This window comes from Oncorhynchus keta, unplaced genomic scaffold (genome assembly GCF_023373465.1).
Source record: "Oncorhynchus keta strain PuntledgeMale-10-30-2019 unplaced genomic scaffold, Oket_V2 Un_contig_16909_pilon_pilon, whole genome shotgun sequence".
Taxonomy (NCBI): domain Eukaryota; kingdom Metazoa; phylum Chordata; class Actinopteri; order Salmoniformes; family Salmonidae; genus Oncorhynchus; species Oncorhynchus keta.
In genome coordinates, this window is record NW_026280185.1 from 1 (window position 1) to 27,357 (window position 27,357).

At 44.8% G+C, this 27,357-nt stretch overlaps 4 protein-coding genes and 1 long non-coding RNA gene across 7 annotated transcripts; 2 read left to right on the top strand and 3 right to left on the bottom strand.

The window, feature by feature from the left end:
* Positions 1-1,093: 1,093 nt before the first annotated feature.
* On the bottom strand, positions 1,094-3,404 carry LOC127919533 (zinc finger protein OZF-like; the record flags this gene model as incomplete). Its single annotated transcript, XM_052503212.1, has 3 exons — positions 3,273-3,404; positions 2,847-2,970; positions 1,094-2,569 (listed from the first exon to the last, which is right to left on the bottom strand). Coding segments are annotated over exons 1-3 (1,609 nt in total), but the record flags the coding sequence as incomplete, so codon positions are not given.
* A 323-nt stretch (positions 3,405-3,727) lies between these two features.
* Positions 3,728-10,031, top strand: LOC118379356 (zinc finger protein 16-like). The gene is made up of 3 exons (XM_052503195.1): positions 3,728-3,986; positions 4,450-6,134; positions 7,336-10,031. The coding sequence occupies exons 2-3, from the start codon at positions 4,758-4,760 to the stop codon at positions 9,238-9,240; spliced, it is 3,282 nt and encodes a 1,093-aa protein (XP_052359155.1). The 5' UTR covers positions 3,728-3,986; positions 4,450-4,757; the 3' UTR covers positions 9,241-10,031.
* On the bottom strand, positions 4,305-4,513 carry LOC127919530 (uncharacterized). Its single transcript, XR_008103242.1, has 2 exons — positions 4,407-4,513; positions 4,305-4,358 (listed from the first exon to the last, which is right to left on the bottom strand). It is a non-coding gene; the product is annotated as an uncharacterized LOC127919530 (long non-coding RNA).
* A 5,263-nt stretch (positions 10,032-15,294) lies between the features above and the next one.
* Positions 15,295-19,692, top strand: LOC127919529 (gastrula zinc finger protein XlCGF26.1-like). Of its 3 annotated transcripts, none has more exons than XM_052503197.1 (3): positions 15,295-15,409; positions 15,937-16,489; positions 17,052-19,692. In XM_052503197.1, exons 1-3 carry the CDS (start codon positions 15,390-15,392, stop codon positions 18,492-18,494), a joined length of 2,016 nt encoding a protein of 671 aa, XP_052359157.1. In that variant the 5' UTR covers positions 15,295-15,389; the 3' UTR covers positions 18,495-19,692. The 3 variants fall into 3 exon arrangements, with proteins under 3 accessions (XP_052359157.1, XP_052359158.1, XP_052359156.1); XM_052503198.1 differs by having other exon boundaries at positions 15,391-15,476; XM_052503196.1 differs by lacking the exon at positions 15,295-15,409 and having other exon boundaries at positions 15,417-16,489.
* Positions 18,624-23,781, bottom strand: LOC127919528 (uncharacterized). The gene is made up of 6 exons (XM_052503194.1): positions 23,594-23,781; positions 19,429-19,709; positions 19,135-19,386; positions 18,967-19,092; positions 18,862-18,903; positions 18,624-18,640 (listed from the first exon to the last, which is right to left on the bottom strand). The coding sequence occupies exons 1-6, from the start codon at positions 23,779-23,781 to the stop codon at positions 18,624-18,626; spliced, it is 906 nt and encodes a 301-aa protein (XP_052359154.1).
* Between the last annotated feature and the right edge of the window lie 3,576 nt (positions 23,782-27,357).

Consider the following 27,357-nt stretch of genomic DNA (forward strand, 5'->3'; position numbering starts at 1 on the left):
AGACCAGTTATATATATCTCTCTAAGGTCTGTAATGACTGACATGACAAGAGGAACTGAACGATGAACTACCCAATTTCTACGTTGCACCTTGTACATTCTACTATTACAACTTTCAAGAGTAAGTTTAAAGCCGGACTGAGTTCCTTAAAACCCCCCGGTTAGATAATGAGTCAGACTATTACTGTGTAACTGAAGAACAGTCAAGTGTTCTGCCTCCACGTACTATGTTGAACAGAACCCCAGTCAACTAAAGAACAGAGTTCTGCCTCCACTTACTATGTTGAACAGAACCCCAGTCAACTAAAGAACAGAGTTCTGCCTCCACTTACTATGTTGAACAGAACCCCAGTCAACTAAAGAACAGTGTTCTGCCTCCACTTACTATGTTGAACAGAACCCCAGTCAACTAAAGAACAGAGTTCTGCCTCCACTTACTATGTTGAACAGAATCCCAGTCAACTAAAGAACAGTGTTCTGCCTCCATTTACTATGTTGAACAGAACCCCAGTCAACTAAAGAACAGAGTTCTGCCTCCAATTACTATGTTGAACAGAATCCCAGTCAACTAAAGAACAGTGTTCTGCCTCCACTTACTATGTTCAACAGAATCCCAGTCAACTAAAGAACAGTGTTCTGCCTCCACTTACTATGTTGAACAGAACCCCAGTCAACTAAAGAACAGTCAGAGTTCTGCCTCCACTTACTATGTTGAACAGAACCCCAGTCAACTAAAGAACAGAGTTCTGCCTCCACTTACTATGTTGAACAGAATCCCAGTCAACTAAAGAACAGTCAGAGTTCTGCCTCCACTTACTATGTTGAACAGAACCCCAGTCAACTAAAGAACAGTCAGAGTTCTGCCTCCACTTACTATGTTGAACAGAACCCCAGTCAACTAAAGAACAGAGTTCTGCCTCCACTTACTATGTTGAACAGAATCCCAGTTAACTAAAGAACAGTGTTCTGCCTCCACATACTATGTTGAACAGAACCCCAGTCAACTAAAGAACAGTCAGTGTTCTGCCTCCACTTACTATGTTGAACAGAACCCCAGTCAACTAAAGAACAGTCAGAGTTCTGCCTCCACTTACTATGTTGAACAGAATCCCAGTCAACTTCTTCTCCATCAGAATTAATCAGCCCTCCAACTTCCTCTGCATTATCCGTCTCCCCTTCTCCATCCTCCTCCTCCTCCTCTTCCTCCACCTCTTCCTTCTCCTCTTCCTTCTCCTCTTCCTTCTCCTCTTCGACTTTAGCCTTCAGACCCAGTGTTTGACAGAGGTCCTGTAGGTTATCAGATACCATCTGCTGCCCCTGTGATGTGTTCTCCTCCTCACAGTGGATGGGTTTCTCTGCTTCTGTTGTGTGTGACCTCTGGTGCAAGTTCAAACTTATTTTTGTAGCAAAATTCTTCCCACAGTCGGGGCAGGGGTATGGCTTCTTTCCCGTGTGGATTCTCACGTGGATGTGTAGAGACGATGAATTTTTAAAATGTTTCCCACATTCTGAGCAGCAGTGAGACGACGTCTTAGTTTTGTGATTCTCCTGGTGTTGTTCAGGTTCTGCTGCTGATGCCGAGAGACTCTCCTCGACTTTTTTGCCGTGCGATTGCTGGTGTATTTCTTTCAAACTTAGCGAGTCCGGTTTCTCTCCTGTGTGTTGCAGCTGGTGTCTTTTCAAGGATGTACAGAAGGTGAACCTCTTGTCACACTCGGAGCAGGCGTACGGCTTCTCTCCAGTGTGCAGTTTCTGGTGTTGTTTAAGATATGCTTTCTGAGTGAAGCCCTTCCTACAGACGGAACAGGAGAAAGGTTTCTCTCCTGTGTGGGAGAGCTGGTGGGCAGTCAGGTTGGCTTTCTGGGTGAAGCACTTGCCACAGACAGAGCAGGAGAAAGGTTTCTCACCAGTGTGCACGAGCATGTGTTGGTTCAAATTTCCCTTTTGGTTGAAGCTCTTCTCACACACGGAACATTTGTAAGACTTCTCCCCGGTGTGTTTCAGCTCATGTGATTTCAAGGTGTGTAGATAAGTATAACTCTTCCCACACACGGAGCAAGAGTGAGGTTTTTCTCCTGTGTGTGTCAGCAGGTGTCTGCGTAGTTTGTAAGCGCTAGAGAACTCTCTTCCACACTCCAGGCAGCAGTTCTTTGCCTGTTCAGGATCTCCCGATATAGAGGGACTGCCCTCCCCATTAGAACAGTGGAACCGCTGGTGTGTCTTCAGATGTTCCTCCCGAGTGAAACTCTTCCCACAGTCAGAACAGAAGCAGGGCCTCTCTCCTGTGTGAGTCAGAAGGTGTCGTTGTAGTTTAGATGGACATGGGAACTCCTTTCCACAGTCCAGGCAGCTGTAGCTCTTCCTGGGTTTGGGACTGGTCTTCTTCTCTCCTGTGTGTGTTGTGTTACGATGTTTTCTTAGATAATGCTGGGTAGGGAACTCCTCTCCACACTCTCTGCAGCTGTGTGTGTTCTTGGCTGTCTGATTGTCCTCCTGTTGTTCAGGTTCTCCTGAGGTAGAACTTGTCCCCTCACTGTCAGAGTGACGGCTGGAACTCTCTCCTGTCTCTCCTGTGGGGATATAGGAAGAGTCTGATCAGGATTGCTCGAGTGGAAACCAAAGGGGTGTATTCAGTAGTGTACACTGAAGCAGACAAAAAGAAGTGTTTCTTATAGTCTCTTTCCCTGTTACGGTCATTAGGCTCCTGGTGAGTACATCCCAGCTTGTGTAAGTGTTGCACTGTTTTGTTAAAACTGTACCTAAACAACACAGTCAGATCGTTTAAACATTCAGTCTGCCTCATCCTCCACCTACTAAAGTGAATGGAAATATCTCAACCCGACTTACCTCTCAATCTTAGAAAGTCACTGAAGTTGTCAAGGCTCCTAGGAACCATCTCTTGTCCGCTGGTTCTCTGGTCACCATGGACACAGTCAGGAACCAGTAGGTTTGGCTGGGGTTCATCAAAATCCTGATTTTAAAAAGTACAGTCAGAGATAGGCCTAGAAGATAATGTCATGTCATTGGTTTTGATCTTAATAACGAACTGACTTGATAAAATAGTCCTTACTACTTGACAAATGTATATCAACTTCTAAAAATGACAAGCTAACCTTGAACAAAACATTGACAATGGAGTTTACTAAAGCAGACCTATGTATTTACATAACTATCTAACCAGCTATATCTATACCTGGTGTATATATGGCTTTGGGCTCAAGCAAAACATGTTTTAGTTTCAGGGCAACTAGCTAGCTTAAGCTCACTTCTCACCTCATACATTGTGTGAGCCGAAGCGACAACAAAAAAATAGCCGAGAAAACGTGGTTCTGGTAGCAAGCAATCAGTTCAAATGTTGCTTTGCTAAGAGAAATCACAGCTGTTTTGCAAAAATAGATAGCAGGCTAAGTTAGCATAGCATACTGAGCTAGCTAACGGTACTTAGCTAGCTAATAATGTTAGCTTAACTTGTCGTTTTTAACTTCACGTCTGTCTGGTTTAATAGTTCCATATCTACGTTATCACAGGATGGAAATAATCTACGCCAATTATAGTGAAGATATATTTGTAAATAACTATAGCTACAATGCTTTTGAGTAAGGTTTATCTAAGCAGGCTAGCTAATGTTGACAGAACCACCTCGAACTACTTCCGGGGCAGCAGCTAACTCGGAAGTTGATGCCGTCACTGGACGCCATTCCACATAGTTTGGATATGGCCAGTCTTTGATTGCGTTAACGGTGAGGGGAGAATGGGGACATGTTTAAATAAATCAGGTCATTAAAACATTAGGTATTGGCTTTGTCCAAACGGTGTCGTTAGCTAGTCTTTACGGTTACATAACTGTTAGCTAGGTAACGTTTCATCATCAGACAGATACATTTTTAGCTCGGTACTGTTGGCTAGCTAATAGCTCCTGCGAACTCATTTGAAGCTCTGCTCAAACAGAGTCGACGAAGGAGTAAAACGACGATAGTTTTCTATTTGGTAAATAAAGGCAGAGTGACTGTACATATAATCAATGAGTTACTGTTGTACCTAATGTTCGTGTTACTCTAGTTAACGTTAGTTAGCTTCAAAATACAAGCCCTCGTCGTGGGAACCTTGACATTTCATGTATACCTTACAAATATATTTTTGTCATTAATATTTGTTTTCTTAAATTGTTCTATTAAGTTAAAATGAAATAGTGACAGTAAATTAAAAGTCAACGTTTCACGGACTTGACAAATATAGAATGTCACTATACATAATGCACGTCTGTATAAAATGTTTTTGTTTTACACCATATGTCCTATTTACACAGGTGACCTCACAAGGGATTCCACAGGTGACCTCACAAGGGATTCCACAGGTGACCTCACAAGAGATTCCACAGGTGACCTCACAAGGGATTCCACAGATGACCTCACAAGGGATTCCACAGATGACCTCACAAGGGATTCCACAGATGACCTCACAAGGGATTCCACAGGTGACCTCACAAGGGATTCCACAGATGACCTCACAAGGGATTCCACAGGTGATTCCACTGTTCTGGTGACAGGAAGAAGATCGGACCCTGAAATAACTTGTCTTTGACAGAGACTCATAATGCAGCACTTCCCGAGGCTCCCAGTGTGGCAGGAGATATAGGAGACCTGTGAATACACAGGTGAGAGACACACCTCACACTAGTGAGGCTCCATTCAATAACAAGTTGTTATTTTTATTTTTACAACAACAGAAAAAAAAACATTCTAACTCTGCTGAGACAAAATGAGTTCTGAGAAGGAAGCATTGATGGATGAAATCGAAAAGAGTTTATGGAATTTAACTGAGGACAATTTACGTTATCTGTGTGAACGTCATGGCAAAGATGGATCTGAAATTAAAGGGATGAATCATCGCTTATTAAGGCGTAAAGTCATGGAGGAAATGTGGGACAATACGGAGTCAATGAAATCAGAGGAGCAGGGAATCTCTTGGTTAGTCCAACTGAAAGAGGACATCAGGAGGACACAGGAGGAGGGTAGCAGTGCACTTATGAGTCCCGGCCAATCAGATGATGTAGACCACAATGAAGAACACAACAAGGGGGACAGGGATTGGTTGCCGAGCAACGGACTGACAGCAGAACCCTTGCATCCCAGCCAATGTGATGATGATGCTGTCGACTGCGATGAAGAATGGAATGAAGAGGGAGGAGCTGGGTTGCTTAGCAACACACCAGACCAGAGTAAATTAAAGAGGCACATCAGATCGCACACTGTTAAACAACACACAGTGAATCCCTCAGTGAAACCTCACCACTGCTCTGATTGTGGGAAACAGTTCATTGTAAAATCAAGCCTTAAACATCACCGGCTAGTTTTTCACACAGATCACCCTCATCGCTGTGGTCAATGTAAGAAGAGCTTCATAACTGCAGGAAGGCTGGAATCACACACAAAAACACGACACCCGCCAAGTGATCCTCTGAAGAACCCACACGTGTGCTCTAAATGCGGTAGGGCATTCCCTGTGGCTGCCAGTCTTAAGAGACACCTGAGAACTCATACTGGGGAGAAACCGTACGTCTGCCCCCAGTGTGGAAAGGACTACAGTGACTGTGGAAACTTGAGGAAACACATGAGAAGAACTCACCCAGTAGAAGAGATGGTTGTGGAGAGTTTCGCCACTCAGAGGAGCATCCCTACAGGGAATGTGGAGGAAATGCAGGACAATACGGATTCAATGAAATCGGAGGAGCAGGGACCATCTTGGTCACTCCAACTGAAAGAGGACCTCAAAGGGATACAGGAGAATGGTGGCGTTGTACCCATGAGTCCCGGCCAATCCGATGATGCTGCAGACTGCAACGTTAAGGACAGGGATTGGTTGCCTAGCAACGGACTGAAGGCGGAGCCCATGAGTCCCGGCCAATCCGATGACGATGGTGCTGATGACGACGATGATGACGATGATGCTGTAGACTGCAACGTTAAGGACAGGGATTGGTTGCCTAGCAACGGACTGAAGGCGGAGCCCATGAGTCCCAGCCAATCCGATGACGCTGTAGACTGGGACGAGGAGGACAGGGATTGGATGGCTAGCGATGGGCTGGAGGTGGAGTTGTCTCCAGAGAGACACACACTAGAGCAGAGAGTGAGAGAGGTGAGTACTTAAATTCCTGTTAAATATTAGCTTTGAGAAATCAGCATTCTTTTAAAACACAGACCATAAAGTGTTTTAAACCATTTCCCCTGCTTTTTATACTGAAAGTTCAGTGTTTTTTCGTCAACATAGTGATCAATAGAGAGTGATCAATAGAGAGTGATGATCAATAGACATGCAACAATAGAGAGTGATCGATCAATAGACATGCAACAATAGAGAGTGATCAATAGAGAGTGATCAATAGAGAGTGATCGATCAATAGACATGCAACAATAGAGAGTGAGAGTGATCAGACATGCAAAAATAGAGTGATCAATAGAGAGTGATCAATAGAGAGTGATCGTGATCAATAGACATGCAACAATAGAGAGTGATCAATAGAGACTGATCAATAGAGAGTGATCAATAGAGAGTGATCAATAAACATGCAACAATAGAGAGTGATCAATAGAGAGTGATCAATAGAGAGTGATCAATAGAGAGTGATCAATAGACATGCAACTACAGTTTTAGTTCACGTGCATTTCATCAGATGCCAACTGAAGCTATTTGGCGAGCAGCCACACAAGTAAATGAGCTTACACTAAAAAAAAACAAGGTATATTTGACCAAAACGATGCACGGCCAACATATTGATAATGTTTATCATAGAAAGAATGGAGCCAGATACATTTCCTGATGTTTTGCTTTGATCTTTAAGCATTGGAACTGAACTGAAGCTCACAGCAGTCAGAATGGTGGAATGTAATTGGTCAAGACGAGAGCGAAGATATTTCATCCGATTGCAGAAGTGCAACTTGAAGCACGAAAAAAATGTGTCCGTTTTTTTAAATTCATGATTTGGAAACCTACTGAAGTTTTACAAAGAAAAACGCAAAACAAGATATTTTTTTCTGCGTTTATATCCCTCCTTTTATGCGTGAAGAACGGCGTTAATGCGACCTCTGCTTGAAATGTGTTTCAGTTTTCCTTGAGTCCTCTCATCGTTGATTCCTGGACCTCCTTCTACAAATGCATTGGAGAAGGTTCTAGGTTATTTCTCTTTATCCTCCAATGTATTTTAAGAAGGATGCCGAGTAATCGAAAGATGAGAGGAATCAAGGAAAGACGTTTGATTTTCTCTGCAATAATGACTTGACTGGCTGGAGAGTGTTTCCCGCCTTGATTCATTCCATCTCTATTTTTTATGATTTTCTAGGACAAACCTCCCCTGCCCCCCTTTGCCCTCCCAGAGTCCCCGGTAGCGGTCCCCGGTGCCTCTCCCGGTAGCGACTTATTGAGTGGTCTGAAGAGTGTGTCTGTGTGGCTGGTCGACTGCAGGAAGACACCAGGGCAGAGTAGCCATATAATACACAAGACAACACAGACGGGAGAGAAACCCCACAGCTGGTCTAATGCTGAACAACACAAAACCCTCTCAGGAGACAGGCCTGGCTCCCACATCTGTGATCACTGTGGGAAGAATTGTATCACTGCTACCAATCTGAAAACACATTTACCGTGTCTGTCTGGAGAGAAACCACACGTCTGCTCTGAATGCGGAAAGAGTTTCACACAGGCCGGCTGTCTTAAGAGACACCTGAGAACTCATACTGGGGAGAAACCGTACGTCTGTCCTCTGTGTGGGAAGGCTTCTACTGATTCTGGAAACTTAAAGAGACACATCAGAAAAACTCACCCAGGAGAGGAGGTCATTGTGAAGAGACTTGCCTATCAGAAGAGCGTTCGTAATGCTAAGGAATACAAACAAGCCCACTCCGGAGATGGCTCTCATATCTGTGATCACTGTGGTAAGAATTTTACCACAGCGAGAAGTCTAAAACTACACATGCAGTCCCTGCAGAGAAGGAGAGAGAACTTGACTGCAGAGAAAGCTCATGTGTGCTCTGAATGTGGAAAGGGCTTCCATCAGGCTGGCAGTCTTAAGAGACACCTGAGAACTCATACTGGGGAGAAACCGTACGTCTGCCATCATTGTGGGAAGGCTTGCAGTGATTCTGGAAACTTACAGAAACACATCAAAAGTCACATGGGTAAACAACACACAGTGAAACCTTACCTCTGCTCTGAATGTGGGAAACAGTTCATTGGAAAACAAAGCCTTGAACATCACCGGGAGGTTTTTCACACAGATCACCCTCACCGCTGTGGTCAATGTAAGAAGAGCTTCATAACTGCAGCAAGATTGGAATCGCACATAAAAACAAGGCACCCGCCAAGTGATCCTCTGAAGAACCCGCATGTGTGCTCTGAATGTGGAAGGGGATTCCCTGTGGCCGCCAGTCTTAAAAGACACCTGAGAATCCATACTGGGGAGAAACCGTACTCCTGCCCTCAGTGTGGAAACAGTTACAATGATCGTGGAAATTTAAAGAAACACATCAGAACGCACACAGAAGAGAAACCCTACCACTGCTCGGTGTGTGGGATGAAGTTCCGTCATACAAAAACGTTACAACGGCATCACCAGGAGAACCACAAGGGGGAGACACTGGGTCCCATCCACAGGCACCAAGACCCTCTTCCATGCCCCCACTGCGGGGAGGAGTTCTCATCCAAGGCTCTTCTGAAGGATCATCTACGGACCCACTCTAGCCGGGTTCACTGCTCCCGATGCGACAAGACCTTTTCCACTAAAAGTAACTTACTGGTTCATCAGCGGATACACACTGGAGAGAGGCCTTACCTTTGCCCTCAGTGTGGGAAGAGTTTCTCTCTGGCAGGGAGTTTAAAACTTCATCTCCGGATTCATGCGGGTGAGAAACCTTACTGCTGTACTTACTGTGACAAGAGATTCACAAGTAAGAGTCACTGCAATCTTCATCTGCGTATCCACACTGGAGAGAAACCGTACCAATGCCCTGACTGCGGGAGGTGTTTCGCTGACGGTAATGTCCTGAAAAACCACCGGCGGACCCACACAGGAGAGAAACCGTTCCAGTGCCGCTTGTGTGATAAAGCCTTCGCTCAGTTGAGCAGTCTGAAGAAACATCAGGACACACACAGGCAAACACAGCCTGTCTCTGTCCCAAGACTCCCTAATCCCTACCCACCACCCAATCAGCATGTCCCTTATCCCTACCCATCACAGACTCAATGGTAACCTGGTTTACACCTTACCAAGTTGTCCGGTGTCCTGTTACCCGGTCACCTATCTGTTACCCGGTAACCTATCTGTTACCCGGTAACCTATCTGTTACCCGGTAACCTATCTGTTACCCGGTAACCTATCTGTTACCCGGTAACCTATCTGTTACCCGGTAACCTATCTGTTACCCGGTAACCTATCTGTTACCCGGTAACCTATCTGTTACCCGGTAACCTATCTGTTACCCGGTAACCTATCTGTTACCCGGTAACCTATCTGTTACCCGGTAACCTATCTGTTACCCGGTAACCTATCTGTTACCCGGTAACCTATCTGTTACCCGGTAACCTATCTGTTACCCGGTAACCTATCTGTTACCTGTCCCAGATAGGAAGGATGCATTTCTAACGTATTGGGACAGGAACCTAGACTCAGTCTGTCCCAAAACCCAACCTGCCATGCACTCAGTGAATGCTAAGCTTGCTTAAACCTGTCCATTCCCTTGTAGATTAACTAGATGGAAATGAATTGAAGGATCCATTTTATTTTATTATATTATTATATTATATTTTAATTTGTTATGATTTAATTGAGGCAGGTTTGCAGTCATTGAGGAATATGCTGTATATAGAGCTTGGAATAGAATGGTGTTTTGTCCATCTGTCTCAAAATAATTATTTTGCTCAAAGTTCATATTTAATCTCCAGAGTTTTTGTATTCACAGTTGATATTTGGATATGTTGTTCATTTTAAAAAGTGTATCAAATTCATGACCTCAACTGGTGGAAATAAAATTGTGACAATGATATGTTGTTGGGGTAATTATTATTATTCTAATTCTTTGAGTAGTTAGTTTTATGCATAAATAAGGGTCCTAGGCAGGGGTCAAAGTTAGCCGGTGTGCTCTGGTACCGCGACCCGGTGTGCTCTGGTACCGCGACCCGGTGTGCTCTGGTACCGCGACCCGGTGTGCTCTGGTACCGCGACCCGGTGTGCTCTGGTACCCGGAAAATACATAGTGGGGGTACACCGTACCGGTAAAATGTGAACCAATCACAATCATTTCTAAGAAATACCAAGAAAATTATACCATTATTTAACAATACTGCATGTCAGCTGCATGAAAATGAGTGATTTGACTTGAAAACTGGCAGTAAAACCCTCAAAATTGCATTGTAATCCCGCGAGAACACTAAAATGTTGCCGAAGCAGCACGTACAACAGTGGATGCATCAATTCAGGCTACAGGCGTCCTGGGCCTCATGACCACGACTGAGTAACTCTTTATATTCTTCAAATTGTGCTGTTTGGATGCTGGAATTATTACCAGATCAATATATGTGAAAATCTAATTTTATTTATCACTTGTGCCGAATACAACTTGACAGTGAAGTGCTTAATTACGAACCTTTCCCAAAGATGCAGAGTTTAAAAATAATAATACAAAAATAAAATAGGAACTAACACAGTACTAGATCAATGTCGAGCTATATACAGGAGTACCCATACCAGATCAATATACAGGAGTACCCATACCAGATCTATATCAATATACCAGATCAATATACAGGAGTACCCATACCAGATCAATATACAGGAGTACCCATACCAGATCAATATCAGGGAGTACCCATACCAGATCAATATACAGGGGAGTACCCATACCAGATCAATATACAGGGAGTACCCAGATCAATATACCAGATCAATATACAGGAGTACCCATACCAGATCAATATACAGGAGTACCCATACCAGATCAATATACAGGAGTACCCATACCAGATCAATATACAGGGAGTACCCATACCAGATCAATATACAGGGGAGTACCCAAACCAGATCAGATCAATATGGAGGAGTACCCATACCAGATCATATGTGGAGTACCCATACCAGATCAATATACAGGAGTACCCATACCAGGTCAATATACAGGAGTACCCATACCAGATCAATATACAGGAAGTACCCAAACCAGATCAATATACAGGAGTACCAGATACCAGATCTATATACAGGAAGTACCAGATCAATGTGCAGAGGTACTTGGTAGATACTGTATATATGAAGGCAGGGTGAAGTGACTAAGCATCAGGATAGATAATAGATAATATTTTATTTATTGATCCGTTGTTTCACCAGGTAAGTTGACTGAGACACGTTCTCATTTGCAGCAACAACCTGGGGAATAGTTACAGGGGAGAGGAGGTACCCAAGGCAGGTGGATGAATGAGCCAATTGTAAACTGGGGATTATTTGGTGACCGTGAAGGTTTGAGGGCCAGATTGGGAATTTAGCCAGGACACTGGGGTAAACACCCCTACGATAAGTGCCATGGGATCTTTAACGACCTCAGAGAGTCAGGACACCCGTTTAACATCCCATCTGAAAGACAGCACCCTACACAGGGCAGTGTCACAGGGTAATCAAGTAATCACTGCACTGGGATATTTTTTTAGACCAGAGGAAAGAGTGCCTCCTACTGGCCCTCCAACACCACTTCCAGCAGCATCTGGTCTCCCATCCAGGAATTGACCAGGACCAACCCTGCTTAGCTTCAGAAGCAAGCCAGCAGTGGTATGCAGGGTTGTATGTTGCAGTGGTATGCAGGGTTGTATGTTGCAGTGGTATGCAGGGTTGTATGTTGCAGTGGTATGCTGCTGGCTGCATACAAGTAAATTAAAGAACAGCAGCGTGCCTATGTAGTGTCTGTGTTTGTGAATGTGTGAGGGTTTTGTGTGGCAGTGTAGTGTGTATATGGTGTACATAAATAACCAGTCAAAAGTTTTAGAACACCTACTCATTCAAGGGTTTAGAACACCTACTCATTCAAGGATTTAGAACACCTACTCATTCAATGATTTAGAACACCTACTCATTCAAGGGTTTAGAACACCTACTCATTCAAGGGGTTTTAGAACACCTACTCATTCAAGGGTTTAGAACACCTACTCATTCAAGGGTTTAGAACACCTACTCATTCAAGGGTTTAGAACACCTACTCATTCAAGGGTTTAGAACACCTACTCATTCAAGGGTTTAGAACACCTACTCATTCAAGGGGTTTTAGAACACCTACTCATTCAAGGGTTTAGAACACCTACTCATTCAAGGGTTTAGAACACCTACTCATTCAAGGGGTTTTAGAACACCTACTCATTCAAGGGTTTAGAACACCTACTCATTCAAGGGTTTAGAACACCTACTCATTCAAGGGTTTAGAACACCTACTCATTCAAGGGGTTTTAGAACACCTACTCATTCAAGGGTTTAGAACACCTACTCATTCAAGGGTTTAGAACACCTACTCATTCAAGGGGTTAGAACACCTACTCATTCAAGGGTTTAGAACACCTACTCATTCAAGGGTTTAGAACACCTACTCATTCAAGGGTTTAGAACACCTACTCATTCAAGGGGTTTTTCTTTGTTTGTACTATTTTCTACATTGTAGAATAACAGTGAAAACATCAAAACTATGAAATAACACATATGGAATCATGTAGTAACCAAAAAAGTGTTAAAACAAATCTAAATAGATTTTAGATTTTAGATTCTTCAAAGAAGCCACCCTTTGCCTTGACGACAACTCTGTGATAGGAGAAAACTGAGGATGGAAGCATTTGGAAAAGCTCCAGTGCCCTCCACTAATATTGGCACCCTTGGTAGATATGAGAAAAACGGGCTGTGAAAAAAAAGTTTATTGTTTATCCTCTTTCATTCAAAATATTCACAAAAATCGAACCTTTAATTAAAGAAAAAAATCATTGAAAGAAAAAATAAATTCTAATCATAAAACAAATATTTTCTCAAATATGTGTGACACATTTATTGGCACCCCTTCATTTAATACTTTGTGCAACAACTGAGTCTTCTCCTATAATGGGTAAGGAGGTTAGAGAACACATGGCAAGGGATCTGAGACCATTCCTCCATACAGAATCTCTCCAGATCCTTCAGATTCCCAGGTCCACACTCGTGGACTCTCCTCTTTAACTCATCCCACTGGTTTTCTATGGGGTTTAAGTCAGGGGACTTTGATGGCTGTGGCAAAACCTTGATTATGTGGTCAGTGAACCATTTTTGTATTGATTTTGAGTTGTGCTTTGGATCACTGTCCTGCTGGAAGATCCAACCAAGGCCCAGTTTAAGCTTCCTAGCAGAGGCAGTCAGGTTTTGATTTAATATCTGCTGGTACACGAGGGAGTCCATGATACCATGTATCCTAACAATTAGTCCTGGGCCTTTGGAAGAAAAACCGTCCCAGAACATCAAAGAGCCACCACCAGACTTCACAGTGGGGATAAGGTACTTTCTGCATTGATATCTTTCTGTCTACGCCAAGCCCACCTCTGGTGATTGTTTCCAAAAAGCTCTAGAACCTAGTATAGAACCATAGAACCCGGTCCCACTGAAAGTTCCAGTAACGTTTGGCCAACTGTAGGCGCTTGAGTTTGTTGTTTGATGACAGCTGTTTGTTGTTTGTGGTTTCATGGCAACCCTCCCAAACATCTTGTGGTTATGTACAGTAGGTGGCGTCTGATCGTAGTTTTGGAGACTTTCTGACGTCTACATTTCTCCAGCTGTGATCCTTGGACATTTTTGGGCCACTCGAACCATCCACCTCACTGTGTGTGGGGTCAATATAGAAACACGTCCTCTTCCAGGCCGATTAGTTAACATCTCCAGTTGCTTTAAACTTCTTAATTATCGCCCTGATAGTGGAAATGGGCATTTTCAACCGTTGAGCTATTTTCTTACAGCCATTTCCTGATTTGTTCAGCATGACAACCTTTTGTCGCACATCATTCATTACTGTATTCTCGGATCTTTCCCATGGTGATGGTTGACTATGGGAACTTGGCCTGTGTGTCACCACATATTTATACCCCAGTGAAACAGGAAGCTTACCTCTTAAGTGTTCCTAATCACCCAGGTTATCTTAAATGTAGCATATGAATGGGAAGATACGTCAGTTAGATTTTACTCATAACAATTTCAAGGGGCCAATAATTGTGGCACACATATTTTAGAGAAAAATATATAATTCATTTATTTCACGTTTTTTTTTAAATCATTTTACTTCAATTAAAGGTTTGATTTTTGTGAATGTTTGAATGAAAGACCAAGAGGATAAACAGCAAATAAATGTTTTTCACAGCCCGTTTTGCTCATATTTACCAAGGGTGTCAATATTAGTGGAGGGCACTGTATGAACCTTTGGTCCTGAATACAAACTGTTATGTTTGGGGGAAATCCAATACAACACATTAATGAGTACCACTCTCCATATTTTCAAGCACAGTGGTGGCTGCATCATGTTATGGGTATGCTTGTAATCGATAAGGACTGGAGTTTTAGAATGGAGCCAAGCACAGGCAAAATCCTAGAGGAAAACCTGGTTCAGTCTGCTTTTCACCAGACACTGAGAGATGAATACACCTTTCAGCAGGACAATGGCCTAAAACACAAGGCCAAATCTACACTGTAGTTGCTTACCAAGAAGACAGTGAATGTTCCTGAGTGGCTGAGTTATAGTTTTGACTTAAACGTATATGAAAATATATGGCAAGACCTGAAAATGGTTGTCTTGCAATGAGCAACAACCAATCTGACAGAGCTTGAAGAATTTTGAAAAGAATAATGGGCAAATGTTGCACAATCCAGGTGTGGAACGCTCTTAGAGACTCACCCAGAAAGGTGCTACTACAAAGTATTGACACAGGGGTATGAATACTTATGTAAACAAAATATCTCAGTATTTTAATATTTTTCAATAAATTTGAACACATTTCTAAAAACATGTTTTCACTATGTGTAATCTATGCATTTATATGTCATTTTATGAATAGACAAGTAAATAAAAACATGGTAGGACTCATACCGGTAACAAATTGAATTTCACCCCCTGGTTCTAGGTACATGATGTCTTGTGTTGTCTTTATCATGTCCACCTAATAAACAGGTGATTGTTAATAACATGGTTCGGTCATTTAATGAGGAGCTGGCTTCTACTGTCTGGTACAACTTATCCTATCATTCACCGGAAGAGAGAGAAGGGATGGAGTGGGTGTGAAGGTTTGAAGAAATGTCAAGTCTTGAAATAAGGGCTTTTATTTAGAAGGATTTCTTATTAGCATACCGGATATGACGCCATCGACATGTTCCCCGAGGTCAAAAGGTATACATCAGAACACATCGGAAGGAAAGTCACAGACGATATAATAAAATATATTTAGAGTAATCAGGTATTTCGTATGCGTATATAGCGAAATTATATTCGCTTTGTCGATAGGCATAGCCGGAACCATGTAGTCGTAAGCTAGCTAGGTCCACATGGATAGCTTGCTAAGTTAGCCCACGCTGATCTAGCTAGCTCCGCTAACGTTAGCTGCTTTGTACACCGCTAGCTATCAAGCTATAGTTGTTGTGGCGTGGACTAAGATAAACCCAATCTTACAGTCCACACTATAACAGCTATTGGGTTTATTATGCCTGCTAATTACGTCCCGACTGATTTGCTCCAATGTTGGGATTGATTTGAACATGAATAGAATAGCTAAGTAACTAGCTAGCCAGCTAACTCATGAGAGGAATGGCTACGTTCCAGGCTGATCTCAAAACGGCTGGTTATATGGTTTAAATATCAGTTAATAATGACATGAAATTACAGATGAGTGTTTTGATGGGTAAATATTTTTTTTACAGGTACTCTAAAGTCCTGCCATTGACTGCATGGTCGTTGTTGCCACACGAGCAGGACAATATGAATCCACTCAGTTCAGAGAAGGAAACGTTGATGGATGAAATCGAAAAGAGTTTATGGAATTTAACTGAGGACAATCTACGCTACATGTGTGAACGTTGTGGAATGGATGGCCCTGAAATTAAAGGGATGAATCATCGCTTATTAAGGCGTAAAGTCATGGAGGAAATGTGGGACAATACGGAGTCAATGAAATCAGAGGAGCAGGGAATGTCTTGGTTAGTCCAACTGAAAGAGGACATCAGGAGGACACAGGAGGAGGGTAGCAGTGCACTCATGAGTCCCGGCCAATCAGATGACGTAGACCGGAATGAAGAACACAACAAGGGGGACAGGGATTGGTTGCCGAGCAACGGACTGACAGCGGAACCCTTGCATCCCAGCCAATGTGGTGATGATGCTGTCGACTGCGATGAAGATTGGAATGAAGAGGGAGGAGCTGGGTTGCTTAGCAATGGACTGGAGGCAGATTCAGCTCCAGAGAGCCACAGTTACGTGAGTATTTCCCAGTCAGAAAGTGTTTTGTTTCTCAACAGTCTTTCCTTGATTCCTTGACCTCCTATAAATGCATTGAAGGAGAATATCTGAGGTTCCTCCTCTTGGGACTTTTATCCTCCAATGTATTTTAAGAAGATCAAGTAATCAAAGATGATGGGAATCAAGGAAAGACCTTTGAGATCACCTTTAAAAAAACAAAAAAAAACATTTTAGTCACTTAGCAGACACTCTTATTCAGAGAGACTTACATTTATTTAACTAGGACAGTCAGTTAAGAGCAAAAGTCTTATTTGCAGTGACGGCCTAACCCCGGCCAAACCCTAACCCGGACGGCGCTGGGCCAATTGTGCGCCCCCTAACATGAGCAATTTGGGTTAAGTGCCTTGCTTAAGGGCACTTTGACAGATGTTTCACTTAGTCGGCTTGAGGATTCAAACCAGCAACCTTTCGGTTATTGGTCCAATGCTCTTAACCACTAGGCTACATTTTGAGACTTCACAATTCCTTGACAAGTACGAGAGTGTTTCTCACCCTGATTCTCTATTTTTATGATTTCCAGGAAAAGCCTCCACCACCCCTCTCCCCTCTCCCAGAGTCTCCGGGTCATGCCTCTCCCAGCAGGGCCTTATTGTGTGGTCTGAAGAGGGTGTCTGTACGGCTCGACGACTGCAGGAAGACACCGGGGCAGAGTAGCCATATAATACACAAGACAACACAGACGGGAGAGAAACTCTCAGGAGACAGGCCTGGCTCCCATATCTGTGATCACTGTGGGAAGAATTTTGTCACAGCTACCAATCTGAAAACACATTTACTGTGTCTGTCTGGAGAGAAACCTTACATGTGCTCTGAATGCGGAAAGAGATTCACGCAGGCCGGCAATCTTAAGAGACACCAGAGAACTCATACTGGGGAGAAGCCGTTTGTTTGTCCTCGTTGTGGGAAAGACTACAATGATTCTGGAAACTTAAAGAAACACATGAGGTCCCATGCTGTTAAACAATACACAGGGAACCCCAAAGTGAAACCTTACCTCTGCTCTGATTGTGGGAAGCAATTCATTGGAAAACAAAGCCTTGAATATCACCGAGAGGTTTTTCACACAGATCACCCTCACCGCTGTGGTCAATGTAAGAAGAGCTTCATAACTGCAGCAAGACTGGAATCGCACATAAAAACAAGGCACCCGCCAAGTGATCCTCTGAAGAACCCACATGTGTGCTCTGAATGCGGAAGGGGATTCCCTGTGGCCGCCAGTCTTAAAAGACACCTGAGAATCCATTCTGAGGAGAAACCGTACTCCTGCCCTCAGTGTGGAAACAGTTACAGTGATCGTGGAAATTTAAAGAAACACATCAGAACTCACACAGAAGAGAAACCCTACCACTGCTCGGTGTGTGGGATGAAGTTCCGTCATACAAAAACGTTACAACGGCATCACCAGGAGAACCATAAGGGGGAGACACTGGGTCCCATCCACAGGCACCAAGACCCTCTTCCATGCCCCCACTGCGGGGAGGTGTTCTCTACCAAGGCTCTTCTAAAGGATCATGTACGGACCCACCCTAGCCGGGTCCACTGCTCCCAGTGCGACAAGACCTTTTCCAATAAAGGTAATTTACTTGTTCATCAGAGGAAACACACTGGAGAGAGGCCTTACCTTTGCCCTCAGTGTGGGAAGAGTTTCTCTCTGGCAGGGAGTTTAAAACTTCATCTCCGGATTCATGCGGGTGAGAAACCTTACTGCTGTACTTACTGTGACAAGAGATTCACAAGGAAGGGCCACTGCAATAGCCACATGCGAATCCACACTGGAGAGAAACCGTACCAATGCCCTGACTGCGGGAGGAGGTTTGCTGACGGTAATGTCCTGAAAAACCACCGGCGGACCCACACAGGAGAGAAACCGTTCCAGTGCCGCATGTGTGATAAAGCCTTCGCTCAGTTGACCAGTCTGAAGAAACATCAGGAGACACACAGCCATAATCACACTGTAAGGTAAAGCCTTGGCCCAGTTGACCAGTCTGAAGAAACACCAGGAGACACAAATCCAGCCCGTCTCTGTCGGCAATCGCTACGTACCACACAATCAGTCCATCCCTAATACTTACCCACCCTGTCTCTTTGGCCCTCACCATGTTGGCAGTTCTAGGGAGGGATTTGGGACCAGGGGACTGAAGTTACCAGAGACAAACAGCTGTAAATACAACTTTGTATCGCCGACTTCCTCTCATTGGGGCCATCGGAAGGCATTGGATCAGGTGTCTTCTTGATCTCTGGTTTTAAAAGACTTGTCAGCAATCTTACCAACCATGACCAGTTCATTTTAAATGACAAATGTGGGTATCCTGTTAGCCTGACATCCAGACCTGTTAGCCCGACATCCAGACCTGTTAGCCCGACATCCAGACCTGTTAGCCCGACATCCAGACCTGTTAGCCCGACATCCAGACCTGTTAGCCTGACATCCAGACCTGTTAGCCTGGCATCCAGACCTGTTAGCCTGGCATCCAGACCTGTTAGCCCGACATCCAGACCTGTTAGCCCGACATCCAGACCTGTTAGCCCGACATCCAGACCTGTTAGCCCGACATCCAGACCTGTTAGCCCGACATCCAGACCTGTTAGCCTGACATCCAGACCTGTTAGCCCGACATCCAGACCTGTTAGCCCGACATCCAGACCTGTTAGCCTGACATCCAGACCTGTTAGCCCGACATCCAGACCTGTTAGCCTGACATCCAGACCTGTTAGCCTGACATCCAGACCTGTTAGCCCGACATCCAGACCTGTTAGCCTGACATCCAGACCTGTTAGCCTGACATCCAGACCTGTTAGCCCGACATCCAGACCTGTTAGCCTGACATCCAGACCTGTTAGCCCGACATCCAGACCTGTTAGCCTGACATCCAGACCTGTTAGCCTGACATCCAGACCTGTTAGCCTGACATCCAGACCCGTTAGCCTAACATCCAGACCCGTTAGCCTGACATCCAGACCTGTTAGCCTGACATCCAGACCTGTTAGCCCGACATCCAGACCTGTTAGCCCGACATCCAGACCTGTTAGCCCGACATCCAGACCTGTTAGCCCGACATCCAGACCTGTTAGCCTGACATCCAGACCTGTTAGCCTGACATCCAGACCTGTTAGCCCGACATCCAGACCTGTTAGCCTGACATCCAGACCTGTTAGCCCGACATCCAGACCTGTTAGCCTGACATCCAGACCTGTTTTGTGCTAACATTCCACTCTCCATGCCATGTTTGGCATATTATAATTAGAAAACTGGATACTGTGTGGAATGTAAGCACAACTAGACTGCTACCCAGGCTAGTATCTTGTATGTCTAACAAATCATATTTTTTTCTGTCTCAAACTGAAATGATTCTGCTCGGCTCCCCGTTCAAGTTGAGTTTACATTTTAGCCCGGGAGTTTTTGTATTAACTGTTGATGTTTATATATGTTGTCCATTTGAATTTATTGCTGAACCCCAACTAGAGTTAATAAAAATGGTGACAGCAATGTGTTGTTGGAGTAGATTTTTGAGTAAGAATGTTTATGCATAATCTAGGGTCCTAGTATAACCTAGTGTTCAAGTATAACCAAGGGTCCTAGTATAACCTAGGGTTCAAGTATAACCAAGGGTCCTAGTATAACCTAGGGTTCAAGTATAACCTAGGGTCCTGGCATAACCTAGGGTCACAGCATAACCTAGGGTTCAAGTATAACCTAGGGTCACAGCATAACCGAGGGTCACAGCATAACCTAGGTTCCTGGCATAACCTAGGGTTCAAGCATAACCTAGGGTCCTGGCATAACCTAGGGTTCAAGTATAACCTAGGGTCACAGCATAATCTAGGGTTCAAGCATAACCTAGGGTCCTGGCATAACCTAGGTTCCTGGCATAACCTAGGGTTCAAGTATAACCTAGGGTTCAAGTATAACCTAGGGTCACAGCATAATCTAGGGTTCAAACTGTAGTAGGATGTCCCTTGGGGGTATCCGTACCTATGTATGACATGCGAGGTTTAGGTTAGTAAACAGGCTGGAGCTAGAACCTCGTTGTCGTGCGTCCTTATTTTAAATAATACTAAATGATGTCAGAAGGGGTTTTAAAATTAACATCAACGTGAAGGACGTACCAAGTAAATCATACATTCAGGCTGTTTCAAAGCAGGGAGGGCACAGTGTTGGAGATAAAACAGCGCATGTCATTATTTTGCTCGCTAACGAGCAAGGACTAAGTTACTGCTAAGCAACATGTTGCAAGAGGAAGAAGCTGGCGGGATTTCAGGGTTTTGCGACTCCAAGTTCAACGGCCTCTGGCGCAAACACGGACAGGCCAGTGGCTTGTGCTGGCGGATTTGGCATTAGTCCCCCGGAGAATTTTGATTGTATGGACATTCAAAACTGGCTGAAATGGACCAGGTGCTTTGAAAGGTACAGGGTAGCATCAGGGTTAAACGTGAAAAATGAGGCATTTCAAGTTAATACACTGATCTACTCTATGGGTGATGAAGCCGAGGATATATTAAATGCTTCAACGTTGACCGAGGAAGAGAAACTTAACTACAGTGCCGTTTGAAAGACTGTTTTGAAACGCATTTTGTAGGGAGACGCAAATTATATTTGAGAGAGCTAGGTTTAATATACAGGAGCAGGGTGAAACCACCGACAGTTTTATCACAGCTGTTCACAAACTAGAAGAACATTGTCAGTTTGGCGCGCTCAGGGAAGAGCTGATCCGAGATCGGATTATAGTGGGAATAAGAAATATATCACTTTCTGAAAAGTCACAGTTGGATGCCCAGTTTACCTTGTCCAAAGCTGTAAACCAGGTTAGGCAGAGTGAGACAGTGAAAAGCCAGCAGACGATTCCGCGCGACAGCAGCGCCTTGCAGAACGAAGAGAGTGAGGAAATACATGCATTTTCATACAGAGCTAAAACAACGGAGGGGAACACAGAACAGAGACAGACGTGGAGAAAACAACCACAGACAGCACCAGTAGCCAGTTCAAGTGTTTGTCGCAAATGTGGGAAATCTCCTTTCCACAGATGGAAAGATTGCCCTGCAAAGGATGCGGAATGCAGGAAATGTCACAGGAGAGGAACTTTTCAGCTGTCTGTCGATTAAAGCAAATGCATGAGGTTTCAGAGGAGGTACAAGCAGGACAGCATCTTTCTGGGAGAAGTAAAGGAAAACAACGCTGGCTGGCATTCAGACATTAAACTCAATGGGGAGGTTGTGTCATTTAAACTAGACACTGGGGCAGCAGTGACAGCTGTCCCAACTAGGCTGTATAGCTATAGCAGAGATGGCCCTTTGCTCTCTACAAACAAAAAACTGTATGGGCCCAGTAATAACATTTAACCAGTGGTAGGGCACTTGGTGATTAAACTGGAGAGTAAAGACAAAAGTGCCATCCAGCCTGTCTTCGTCATTGACTCTCTAGCCAGACCGTTGCTGGGGCTGCCAGCAATTGAAGCTTTGCAACTCATTGAGAGAGTGAGCGAACTGGAGGACCCAGGTGAGGTTTTCAAAAAGAAATTCCCAAAAGTGTTTTCTGGTCTAGGAAGGATAGCAGGTGACTACAAAATCTGCCTGAAAGAGGATGCTGTCCCCTATGCCCCCCCCCCCCTGCCGGGTGTCCCTTTATTGGCCAGAGGAAAGGAAGAGTTGGGGAGGATGGAAGACATTGGGGCGGTGTCTAAAACAGAGAGTCCCACAGACTGGTGTGCAGGGATGGTAGTGGTCTCAAAAGCCAATGGGGACGTAAGGATCTGTGTGGACATGACTCACTTGAATGAGGCACTCTGCAGAGAGAGACACATCATACCATCAGTGGAGCAGTCACTGGCTCAGTTGGATGGCTCACAGGGTCTTCACAAAGCTGGATGCCCGCTCAGGTTTCTGGCAGATACCACTGTCATCACAGAGTAGGGCACTCACAACGTTATAACACCGTTTAGCCGTTACTGTTTTAACGTTTTGCCATTTGGAATCGCTTCCGGTCCTGAGCATTTCCAAAGACCCATGTCCCAGCTGTTGGATGGGCTGAGCGGCATCATAGTCCACGCGGACGATGTACTCGTGTGCAGAAGGGACAGAGCAGAACATGATGGAAGGGACAGAGCAGAACATGATGGAAGGGACAGAGCAGAACATGATGGAAGGGACAGAGCAGAACATGATGGAAGGGACAGAGCAGAACATGATGGAAGGGACAGAGCAGAACATGATGGAAGGGACAGAGCAGAACATGATGGAAGGGACAGAGCAGAACATGATGGAAGGGACAGAGCAGAACATGATGGAAGGGACAGAGCAGAACATGATGGAAGGGACAGAGCAGAACATGATGGAAGGGACAGAGCAGAACATGATGGAAGGGACAGAGCAGAACATGATGGAAGGGACAGAGCAGAACATGATGGAAGGGACAGAGCAGAACATGATGGAAGGGACAGAGCAGAACATGATGGAAGGGACAGAGCAGAACATGATGGAAGGGACAGAGCAGAACATGATGGAAGGGACAGAGCAGAACATGATGGAAGGGACAGAGCAGAACATGATGGAAGGGACAGAGCAGAACATGATGGAAGGGACAGAGCAGAACATGATCTGAACTGATGGGACAGGCAGAACTGGCAGAACATGATGACACAGAACATGATGCAGAAAATGCACAGAACATGATTTGCACAGAGAACATGATCTTGTTCTGATGGGACACAAAATCAGTGCAGCTGGAATAGAGAACATGATGTAAGGGACAGAGCAGAACCAGAGCAGAAGATCAGCGCCATGATCAGCAGATATGACCCAGACATGAGAATGTGGCTGAAGTCAGAACCTTCTTAGGCATGGCCACATATGTGGGTAAGTTCCTCCCACAGTTGTCAGATACAACCAAACCTCAGAGACTTACTAGCCACCGAGAATGACTGGTCCATGGGGTCACATGCAACATGTAGCGTTTGACAAGAGCAAAGGAGATCTGGCCTCACAGAGAGTGCTGGCCCAGTACCGTCCCCACGCTAAGACAAAAGTATCAGCAGATTCATCATCCTTTGGGCTAAGGGCGGTCCTCACACAGATGCATCATCCTTTGGGCTAAGGGTGGTCCTCACACAGATAGGCATGGCATCATCCTTTGGGCTAAGTTCCTCCACAGATGTCCCTACGGACCAAACCACAGATGCATCATCCTTTGGGCTAAGGGCGGTCCTCACACAGATGACATCATCCTTTGGGCCATGGGGTCCTGCACACAGATGCATCATCCTTTGGGCTAAGGGCGGTCCTCACACAGATGCATCATCCTTTGGGCTAAGGGCGGTCCTCACACAGATGCATCATCCTTTGGGCTAAGGGCGGTCACACAGATGCATCATCCTTTGGGCTAAGGGCGGTCCTCACACAGATGCATCATCCTTTGGGCTAGGGCGGTCCTCACACAGATGCATCATCCTTTGGGCTAGGGGCGGTCCTCACACAGATGCATCATCCTTTGGGCTAAGGGCGGTCCTCACACAGATGCATCATCCTTTGGGCTAGGGCGGTCCTCACACAGATTCATCATCCTTTGGGCTAAGGGCGGTCCTCACACAGATGCAGGACAACATGGAGTGTCATCCAATAGCATACATCTCCCGAAGCTTATCCAACACAGAGCAAAGGTATGCTGAAGTGGAGAAGGAGGCGTTGGCTATCACATGGGCATGTGAAAGGCTCAGCCAATACCTTACTGGCCTGCAGTTTACAGCAGAGACTGACCACAAACCACTGTTGGCTCTGTTAGGGACAAAAGCCCAGGACGACTTGCCTCCCAGAGTTCTGCGCTTCCGCCTCAGATTACTGAGGTTCACCTACAAGATGGTGTATGTGCCAGGGAAGGAACTGATCACAGCAGATGCACTCTCTAGGGCCCCAATTAAACGTCCATTATCAGAGGAGGAGCAATGTCTAGAGGGGGAGGTACAGGTATCCATTAATGCAATAAGGGACAGTCCACCTGCATCTCAGACCAAACTGCAGCAGATTGCAGAGGAGCAACAACAAGACCACATCTGCCAACAGATGCAAAAAGGGATGGCCCAGAACTGCCTCAACTGCTGAAGCCCTATTGGGTGCACCAACATGACTTCCACTGTAATGGAGACCTTCTCATGAAAGGACAACGCCAATGGCATTCGAAAGCATAATGTTAACTTTCACAGCTCTGCGGACGACACATAGCTGTACATTTCGATGAAACATGGTGAAGCCCCCAAGTTGCCTACCCTGGAAGCCTGTGTTTCAGACATAAGGAAGTAGATGGCGACAATATTTTCACTTTTAAACTCGGACATAACAGAGATGCTAGTGTTTAAGTACCATGAAACAAAGATATCTTCTGTTGGATCTGACAATTAATCTTGATGGTTGTACTGTTAAAGGTGTGTACTACTCAACACTTTGGATGCAGTCTATCACTGTACCATCCGTTTTGTCACCAAAGCCCCATTATACTACCCACCACTGCGACCTGCACGCTCTGGTTGGCTGGCCCTCGCTTCATACTCGTTACCAAACCCACTGGCTCCAGGTCATCTACGAGTCTCTTCTCTTCTAGGTAAAGCCCCGCCTTATCTCAGCTCACTGGTCACCATAGCAGCACCCACCCATAGCACGCGCCCCAGCAGGTATATCTCACTGGTCACCCCCAAGCCATTTCTTCCTTTGGGATGAGTAATGCAAGATACAGAGACATTATTAAAGTGGTTAGTGTTTTAGCCTCAAAACCGCAGACCAGTCTAACCAAGCCAGCCCAGGAGCTTCACATCCAGCTTCTTCACCTGTTGGATTATCGGAGACCAGCCACCCAGACAGCTGATGAAACTGACGAGTATTTCTGCCTGTAATGAAGCCCTTTTGTGGGGAAAAACTCATTTTGATTGGCTATGCCTGGCTGCCCAGTGGGTGGGCCTGGATCCCCAGCGGGTGGGCCTGGCTGACTAGTGGGTGGGCCTGGATCCCCATTGGGTGGGCCTGGCTGCCCAGTGGGTGGGCCTGGATCCCCAGTGGGTGGGCCTGGATCCCCAGCGGGTGGGCCTGGATCCCCAGTGGGTGGGCCTGGATCCCCAGTGGGTGGGCCTGGATCCCCAGCGGGTGGGCCTGGCTGCCCAGCGGGTGGGCCTGGATCCCCAGCGGGTGGGCCTGGATCCCCAGTGGGTGGGCCTGGATCCCCAGTGGGTGGGCCTACACACTCCCAAGCCCACCCATGGCTTCACCCATGCCCAGTCATGTGAAATCCAGATTAAGTCCTAATGAATTTATTTCAATTGATTGATATCCTTATATGAACTGTAACTCTGTAAAATCATTGAAAATTGTTGCATGTTGCTTTTATATTTTTGTTCAGTATATTTCGCCGCCGTTGTGACTGTTGTCTTTTTGTCATCTCGGGCCTTACTGTAATATCACGGCGGTGTATGAATGAATGGGTTTATAGAGCAAACAACGCAATTATCACAACACAGGTTGTAATATGGCTTTTTTTTACTGGCCCCAGTGATTTAACCCACTCACCGCTACTGCTTTAAGAGCCGCAAAACGAGCAGCAACGCTCCTCAGGGTGTGAACTCTGTGGATTTGTAGAAGTGCTCCTGAGTAGAATGGATCCCCTTTTACTGCGACACAACACACAGACAATTATGTACAGTCCAATAAATGACAAGAGTACACACACACACACCAACAAAAACATTGTTGACCATTTAAATATCAACAATTGTACACATTTTCCATATATTTTCGTCCAAATTGTTCATTTACAAAGTATACAGGACTGGACTCTTATTCTGAAAGATTCCAAAACTTGTGACACGGAAGTGCTTAGTTATGCCAGAGCTATTATAGAATGAGGAGAGAAGAATCTCAGCTGGATCTGAATGTCGACCAATATGCAGTGGTGTAAATAAAGTACTTTAAAAATACTATTTAAGTCGTTTTTGGGGGATATCTGTACTTTACTTTACTATTTATATTTTTCACAACTTGCATTTTTAGTCCCCTTCATTCCTAAAAAAAATCGTGTACTTTTTACTCCATACATTTTCCCTGACACCCAAATACATGCTGAATGCTTAGCAGTTCAGTAAAATTGTCAAATTTACCCACTTTATCAAGAGAAAGTCCCTGATCATCCCTTCTGCCTCTGATCTGGCAGACTCTCTAAACACAAATGCATCGTTTGTAAATGATGTCTGAGTGTTGGAGTGTGCCCCTGGCTATGCATACATTTTAACAACAAGAAAATGGTGTCTGGCTTGCTTCATATAAGGAATTTGAAATTATTTTATCATTTTACTTTTGATACTTAAGTATGTGTAAAAATCAAATACTTTTAGACTTTTACTCAAGTAGTATTTTACTGGGTGACTTTCACTTCTCCTTTTCTATTCAGGTATTTGAACTTTTACTGAAGTTTGACAATTGATTACTTTTTCGATCTCTGCCAATATGAAAGTCGACCAATGTGTTGCGTCACGTGGTTGTAAAAACGAATCGGCACGCAATTCCTTCTTAAAAGTCAGGGAATGAGTCGAGACACCTGCCTATTTTCTCAATAGTACGTAATGTCATGATTTTAAAGCTATACGATATCACAGGGAACAAGTTAATTATCTCACACCCCGATTTTTTTTTTTTTTAATGTTGTACTTCTTGTTCACGTAATTCATGCTAATGTTGGGTTTTTGAGCTGGAGCCCAATGGACTCCCGTTCACTTCCTGAAGGAGTGAGCGCGTTGTCCAATAATCACCCAGAATGCACCACGCGGCCCATTGACGAAGCATGGGCAACATAACCAATG

What these genes read in the sequence shown, in the direction of transcription:
- LOC127919529 (XM_052503196.1), top strand. Translation starts at nt 15,890, where the DNA reads ATGAAATTACAGATGAGTGTTTTGATGGGTAAATATTTTTTTTACAGG. An exon ending in CTCCAGAGAGCCACAGTTAC is followed by an intron (nt 16,490 to 17,051) that starts GTGAGTATTTCC and finishes TATGATTTCCAG; the next exon opens with GAAAAGCCTCCACCACCCCT.
- LOC127919528 (XM_052503194.1), bottom strand. Translation starts at nt 23,781, where the DNA reads ATGCATCTGTGTGCAGGACCCCATGGCCCAAAGGATGATGTCATCTGT. An exon ending in TCTGGATGTCAGGCTAACAG is followed by an intron (nt 19,387 to 19,428) that starts GTCTGGATGTCA and finishes TCAGGCTAACAG; the next exon opens with GTCTGGATGTCGGGCTAACA. An exon ending in TCTGGATGCCAGGCTAACAG is followed by an intron (nt 18,904 to 18,966) that starts GTCTGGATGTCA and finishes TCGGGCTAACAG; the next exon opens with GTCTGGATGTCGGGCTAACA.
- LOC118379356 (XM_052503195.1), top strand. Translation starts at nt 4,758, where the DNA reads ATGAGTTCTGAGAAGGAAGCATTGATGGATGAAATCGAAAAGAGTTTA. An exon ending in TAGAGCAGAGAGTGAGAGAG is followed by an intron (nt 6,135 to 7,335) that starts GTGAGTACTTAA and finishes ATGATTTTCTAG; the next exon opens with GACAAACCTCCCCTGCCCCC.